Source organism: Dipodomys ordii, unplaced genomic scaffold, assembly GCF_000151885.1.
Source record: "Dipodomys ordii isolate 6190 unplaced genomic scaffold, Dord_2.0 Scaffold4, whole genome shotgun sequence".
NCBI lineage: Eukaryota > Metazoa > Chordata > Mammalia > Rodentia > Heteromyidae > Dipodomys > Dipodomys ordii.
Window position 1 is genome coordinate 1,743,259 of NW_012267220.1, and position 7,297 is coordinate 1,750,555.

Consider the following 7,297-nt stretch of genomic DNA (forward strand, 5'->3'; position numbering starts at 1 on the left):
TGACATTCAACCCAACTAGCAGCTTACATGGCCTAGACACAGTATTTTTCACTTATCCCTGAAGGCATTGCTTCTACTACTAGAGAAAAGGGAATTTTTTTCTATGTATTTGAGCAGGGTTTTTACAAAATATTGAAGATGAGCTCAGTAAATATATGTATGCCCCCCCATAAAAATAATATTAAGGAGGTGACTAACTGAAGAATGTATTGTAATAGAAAAAGAAAGCACTAGGTACTTGTTCTTGGTTGTCATAGAAAACTTCATGAATATAGTTAATGTTAGGAAAGAAATTAACAGAGGGAGCTTGCTAGCTGGGTGACATCCAAGAGAACAGTACTCAGATGATTATCAGCAAAGAGTAGCCACTGCTGTTGTATTTGGTAAAAATCCCATCCCAATTATTTCTCTGCTAGTGGAATTATAGCATGAGTTTGGACTACTAGAAATCTATTCATGCTGGGGGAAGTGTTCCTGAGGAAGGAAACTAACTGCTCAGAGTTGAAATTGCTTAAACTTGATTTGAGAATGAATTGGCAGCTACCAAGAAAGAATAACAACATCAGCAAAGGTAGGGAACTGTCCCTGAGGCATTCCTTCTTTTTTCCTCAAACACCCTTGGCCCTTTTTAACAAAAGACGCACCCCTGAACAAGACACCCAATGAAGGCTAAGTGGGGATTTGAGAGAATGCATTAGAGCCACCTTCATTCGTTAGGGACGTTGTCAGCAGTCAGCTGTCTTGCCACAAGGCTGTCCTTTCACTCCCACAGTACTTCTCATGGACACAGTTTAACCAGCTCATTTTTTGGGGGGGAGGGGGGAAGGTTCAGTCATGGGGCTTGAACTCTGGGCCTGGGCGCTGTCCCTCAGCTCTTCAGCTCAAGGTTAGCGCTCTACCACTTGAGCCACAGCACCACTTCCGGCTTTTTTCTTTTTGCTTATGTGGTGCTGAGGAATCGAATCCAGGGCCTCAGGCATGCAAGGCAAGCGCTCTACCACTGAGCCACCTTCCCAGCCCTGACCAGCTCATCTTATGCTTAGTATTTATACCCTACCTGGGACTGTGTAAACTCTTATGTAGTGATGGCTTTGTGGCACACTAAATCAAAAAAGATCCCCACTCTTTTCATTGTTTCATTTTTCCTTTTCCCCATGTTTTCTTTTTTGCCACTTGTTTATAAACATTGTCAAAGCAAGGGTATAATGCATTACTATTATTAAGTAGTACTTTCTTACCAGTATTAATACATGTAAAGCTAATATTCTCTAACCTAGGGAGCTTAAGAATCTTAGGTTAATATCCAAGTGTATATCCAGTCATAAATGGTGATCATGATGCATTACATGTAAATTCCGTGGAAGAATGGTCAGGCTGATAAAACCTAGGAATACATATTTTAACAGCTAAAAGTTGAGATGACAGTCTTAAGAATGAGAAGAGTATTTTGATCAGAGAAGATACTCTGTCTTACACTTTATCAGACTGCTGTTTGGAGAAAAGTGTACATAATGGGCAGAGGTAGAGAAAGAAGCAAAGAGTTAGGCAGATGCTGCAGCAGTGCAGGCATGAGATAACTGTGCTTGGTTTTGTATGGAAGTGTTAGAAGCAAAGAGAAATGGCATGATTCTGAATGTATTCTGAGATGGCTTATCAAAGGTAGAGTCAAAGAGAAAAGTTCTAATTTTAGATTTTCTTCTCCTAATTTAAAAATTATCTCTAAATTCCAGAATAATAAATCATTATCTAGAGCCTTAAACTGGTAAAGAACTCTCATTTTTATTAGCTCCTAGAATCTCTAAGAAGCTCTTAAATAGCTTGCATGTGGTATGCTTATAGGAAGGGACTAAGACTTGCATTCCAGCCATAGAGATAAGTAAATGATGTAAAACTGTCAATGGAAATAATAATCTTTGATTTCATATTTATAATGTAATCTCACTATGCCCAATATTTAAATAATGCCCATAAACAATTTATTGAATCTTCAGGAAAACAAAGCTAAACCACATCAAAACTTATTAATCAAGTAATTTTTCCTAAGCAAAATTGACAGGAGATACATGTACAACTCAGGATTTTTTTTATATTTATTATTGAGACCAAACTGAGAGCTGACTATCTTATTTTATTAATTAGAAATGCTTATGGCTGAAAGTCGTTAGAAACTTGACCAAATGCTTGAACAGCAGAAACACTTCTGCATCTCATTTAAGAAAAATGTGAGTGGGTGGTTGCTGGCTGTTAAATGCTACCATTAATTTTGTGCAGTCTTCCTAAATTTCTAATCTGCTTTCAGGGAGCACATTGGCTTGTTTCTTTTTATGTTTATTTCATGCTTCCAGAATGTCTACCATGGCTCCAAACATTTTGTTTATCGCCTGTAATTAGGTTACAAAAGCTGTTTTTGCAGAAGTGGCCTGACTTATACTTACATGTCAGTGACCAAAGCGAGGACACATAGTTCCAAGGGCACATAGCTTCCAGAGAGACCTATGAAAGGGAGGGCCGAGGAAGAAGGGCTACCCTGTCTGTTTAAGACATGCTCCTGACATAGGACTGGGAATGGGTTTGTAATTTACAAAAATAAAATAAAATGCTGTCCCGTTACCATGGAGGAAGAGGCTGTTAGTAAAACAATAAACAGTATCAATGTCTGTCTTAGTATTTATAACGTTGTTTGGTCAGTGTTGTGTACTTTAACACTGATCAGATGTTTTGGTCTCTGGTATATTAAACCCGTAAAAAAAAGTGATTTACTAAAAGTTTGGGGAAGCCAGGCACTGGTGGCTCACACCTGTAATCCTAGCTACTCAGGAGGCAGAGATCTGAAGCTTGCTGTACAAAGCCAGCCAGGGCAGGAAAGTCTGTGAGACTCCTATCTCCAATTAACCGCCAGAAAACCAGAACTGGAGCTTTTCAGAAGTGGCTCAAAGTGATAGAGCACTAGTCTTGAGAAAAAAGCTCAGGAACAGCCTGCAGGCCCTGAGTTCAAGTACTACAACTGAAGGGGGAGGGAAAAATATATAGATATAGATATTATTTGAGAGAGAGAGAGAGAGAGAAGAGAGAGAGAGAGAAGAGAGAGAAAGTGTCAGGGAAAATACTTTAGTACTTTGGTCCAAGCAAAGATGTTTTTTAATATTACTTCATAAGCACAGTCAAAGCAAAAGCCAAAGTTCATAAATGAGCGTGCATCAAACTGAAAACTTCTGTTTAGCAAAGGAAATGATCAACAGAATGAAATACCTCTTACAGGATGAGAGAGAATATTTGCAAATCATTCATGTCACAAGAGACTAATGTCCAGAATGTATACCAGCATAAAGAAAAAGAGAAAAGAAATGATTATAAAATGGCAGTCTGCAAGGAACGGCGGTGAGAGGTAGAGGTAGGGAATGAGAGAAAGGACAGAACAAAGGAGCCAAATAGTCAACAAGTTTGAAAAGATGTTCAGCATCACCGGTCATCAATGGAAATACAGATTGAAGCAGCAATGAGATATCACGCTACAGTTAGAATGGCTCTTATTAGAAAGAGAAAATGTTTAAAATGCTGCTGAAGATGTAGAGAAGGGGGAACTCTTTTCTACTGTTGATAGCAAACTGTATGGAGATTCCCAGAAAAACTAGAAATACAATTTAGCACTATGACTTGGCAATGTCACTTCTGGATATATATCCAAAATAACTAAAATCTGTCAGAGAGACATTTATGACTCATATATAACCTGATTGTGTAATCAACCTAATAGTACAACTGTGGAGGGAGAGAGGGAGAAAATGTGATATATATGAATCTTGCTCAGACATTAAAAAATAATGGAACCCTGTCAGAATCCAGCAGAAATGGTAACTGCAATGCTAACTTAGTTTCTTATCTGAATGAATGAATCTGTCAGTCTGCTGTACCACTGCCCCCCGCCATGTACTCGGTTTACTATGTTCTCCAAGTTGTTAACACACTAGGTGTGCAACCTCACATACACCTGGATGAGCAGTGTTCTGACTGCCATTCTTCTCTGCCTTTCCTTTCAGAAAACCCGTTATGAAATGTATGTCAACATTCTGAAAGAAGGGGGCAAGCAACTCCTGAGTAATGAGGAAAGTGAGACCGCAGGACTGAAGAAGTCACATTCAAGCCCTTCGTTGAACCCAGATTCTTCTCCAATCACCGCCAAGGTCAAGCGCAATGTGTCAGAGAGGAAGGACCACCGACCTGAAACACCAAGCATTAAGCAAAAAGTTACTTAAAATCTGTCTGCGGCCAGGAAGTGCTGGTCATGGAGCAAAATAGGGGTTTTCAAGATCTTTCTGGTAATCCGTGAATATATTTAAAAAAAATTCTGTGACTAAATGGTGCATTAGTAACTTTTTCTATTTGTATTTTTTTGTTAGTTTCTGTAGAGATTGTCTTTGCTCTTGATTTCTATGCTTTCTATGATGACTTCTGCGACTCGGTAACTAATGCACCTTTTTTGTGTGTGAGGAGACAGAGGATCGTGATTCCACAATCACGTATCCCTTCTCCTTTGATTTTGTTTTGTTTGTACTTTGCTCAGTTTTATGTATTCGCAATTAACTGGTCTACTTTTGTTTTTAAGATTGAAAAATTCAATCCATTGTGAAACTTAACTGGAGAAACATTGTGGTTTAGTAAATTCTAGCCAGAATTAGCCTAAGTCTTTATATGGGAAATCTCACCCAGTCACAGAGGTGAAATTGAGTACTGACTGACACATGCTTAAGTAAGAATTACAGTACTGGGGGTCAAGGTGTTAGGAAGTGATGCACCTAGATGCGCATCTTAGCACGAATTGTTGATTCTGACCTGCTGGAAGCCGGGCAAAAAGGGTATGGAGATCACAGGACTAGAGAACTTCTGGAAGCACATTTCCTTCTTATGGTGTGAACTCCACTCCAGCAAGTAAGGGATAGAAGAAGTGGAATCATTTTGCCCTTTGAAGTCTAAGGTTAGGTTGCTATGGAGTTAACTCTGTTTTCTAAATATAAAGACAATAATTTGCTCTTGGGAAGCTACAGCAGTAGATATGAGTATGGTCTGCAAGAAATTGTTACCTCACTCCCACAGGGTCTAGACTAGGAATCCAGAATCATCTCCATCAGTCATAATTTTCCATTCAGAAGCAGATTCTTTTTACTCTACACACGCATGTATAGGGGGATCATCTCTTGATTGAAACAAAATAATGATGAACATGGAACCCCTTTTGTTCTTTCATAAAGTCAAGACAAAACTAGGGAGTAGATAGCAGGTTTAGTTCTTTAGCAATGGGTATTGATTCCTTAAACTAAATCTGAAAGGAGTATCTGGCTGGATGGTCGATGATAAAGGGAGAAATCTGCCAGTTGCATAGACTGTGTACTAGTCTATTCTTATCTCCCTCTCTTCAATAACCACTTCACTCTGTCACCATTACACTTCTTCCTAAAATATTCTTTGTCTATTTTATCATTTCTTTCTGTGTATTCAAAATAGTACTGTTCACCTCACAGTCACAAGCTTGCTATGGTGACAGTCCCTTTGAAACCCAGAGTAATACAGAATAAATGCTCTTGGACAGAGGAAGAGAAGGAAATGAAAGCTGAGCCCTCTGGACTTGAGGTTGATTTCCAACCTCAACACTCTGTATTCCCTAAAGCCGTCATCTTCCCAGATAATAATACAACTTCAAGACTAATGAGATTACTTCAATATTTGTTTCTTCCCATAGAAATCTTCTCTACTTTTACTTAGTTTACTAGTTGAAGGTACTATGACCAAAGCATTAGCTGCTCTGCATGAATAGCATGGTCCCAGTGGATTAGGGGAAGCCTGCTAAAGAATCATGGTAGTTTTAGTGACACTATTAGGGTGTACTAGCACTTATTTATTAATGTTTACTTTCTGTATTGATTGGTGCCCAAGGAAGAATAGCCCTTCTCCAATGTGTAGTTTCTTGCTATGTGGTATTTTGCCAAATCTTTGAAAAACTTCCTCAAATCTCTATTGTGTTTGAATTAAGGCAAGGACTAAACGTATGTTGCACAACCTGAAACTAATATGCTAATTCCCAAAGTGATCTAAGTACCTAAATCATTTTGGTAGCTGCTTAGTGAATCCAAGATTCCAACAAGCAAGTGGCTTTTCTTCCTAGAAGCTGAACTGCTAGCATCTGTCTGTTTTCTGCCTCAATATTTGTACTAAGAGGTACTTAGATGCTGCCACGTGGGCATCAGTACCTCAGAACAATTGACATGTTTGAACATGTTCGTCCCACTTTGTGTCTGTGTATGTAGAATGTTCGTATGTATTAACAGTATATACATTGAAATGATGGTACCTTGCTACAGTATTTCTGACACGTAAAGTCATCTTGAAATACTCACCATCAGCACTGCTCTCGTCACAAGACTCAGTAGGGTTGGCTCTGGGGACATGTGGACATGCTCATAGATAATCAGGCAACAAGGGCACCTTCAAACCTGCTGGATACCTTGTCTGCATCATTTATCTTTAAAAACAATGCCAATGCTGTTTTGTGAGCCAGGATCCCAGCTGCCCAAGTGTGGTGGTGTTCATCTTCAGAGGCTGGCCTAGAAATACCTCCTCCCCTGGGCCTGTAGAAGGATGCTGTCTGCCGTCAGTACATGTAGCAGGCCGTGAGATTATCCTTCGGGAGCAAACAGCCTCTGATCTGAGTAGATTCTGAGAGTCTGGTGCCCAGCCAGCCACTTTCCTTAGTGATCACATAGAGTCAGAAGTGAAATGTGATTCCCTTAACTACCCCTCCAAGCTTGTTGCCCAATTCACGGTACAGGGAGTCCCCTCCCCTTCTTTTCCTGTAGAAGGTACTCCACCAACCCCCTCCCCACCCACTCTTCTCCCCTACCTCATGGCCTGGGAGCTGTGGGCTCCTATCCATTATTTTTCTTTGTATAAACACCCATAGTAGTAATTTTTAGTGTACAAAATATGTCATCAAAAGACCTTGGTTGATAGTCTTGTTGCAGAATTGACCACAAAATAGCCCAAGTATAAAATTCTGTTTGTGGACTTAACCCCATCTTACATAGTATCTTTTACAAGGAGATGTCGATCATAACTTTGTTACTGACATACAGAGTCCTTATTGATTGACACACTATAGGTAATTGTGCAATGTACTTTTGTAAACATCAATTACCTAACTTTGGTCAATGTTTAATGAACCCAAGTATTACATTTGTGCATTTTTATTCATCTCAGTAAGACCAACATGTGGGAGTATCCTCTGATAAAAATACAATTTTTTCAG

At 39.3% G+C, this 7,297-nt stretch overlaps 1 protein-coding gene across 2 annotated transcripts in view; it reads left to right on the top strand.

The window, feature by feature from the left end:
• The window catches only part of Psd3 (pleckstrin and Sec7 domain containing 3), a 171,555-nt gene extending 166,802 nt beyond the window's left edge, over positions 1–4,753 (top strand). The window contains exon 13 of one of the 2 annotated variants that reach the window (XM_013024908.1): positions 4,038–4,366. In XM_013024908.1, coding sequence (XP_012880362.1) covers positions 4,038–4,253 — 216 coding nt within the window. In that variant the 3' untranslated portion in view covers positions 4,254–4,366. Of the gene's footprint in view, positions 1–4,037 lie in introns of both variants that reach the window. The other variant, XM_013024916.1, reaches the window with a different exon arrangement.
• Positions 4,754–7,297: the final 2,544 nt, after the last annotated feature.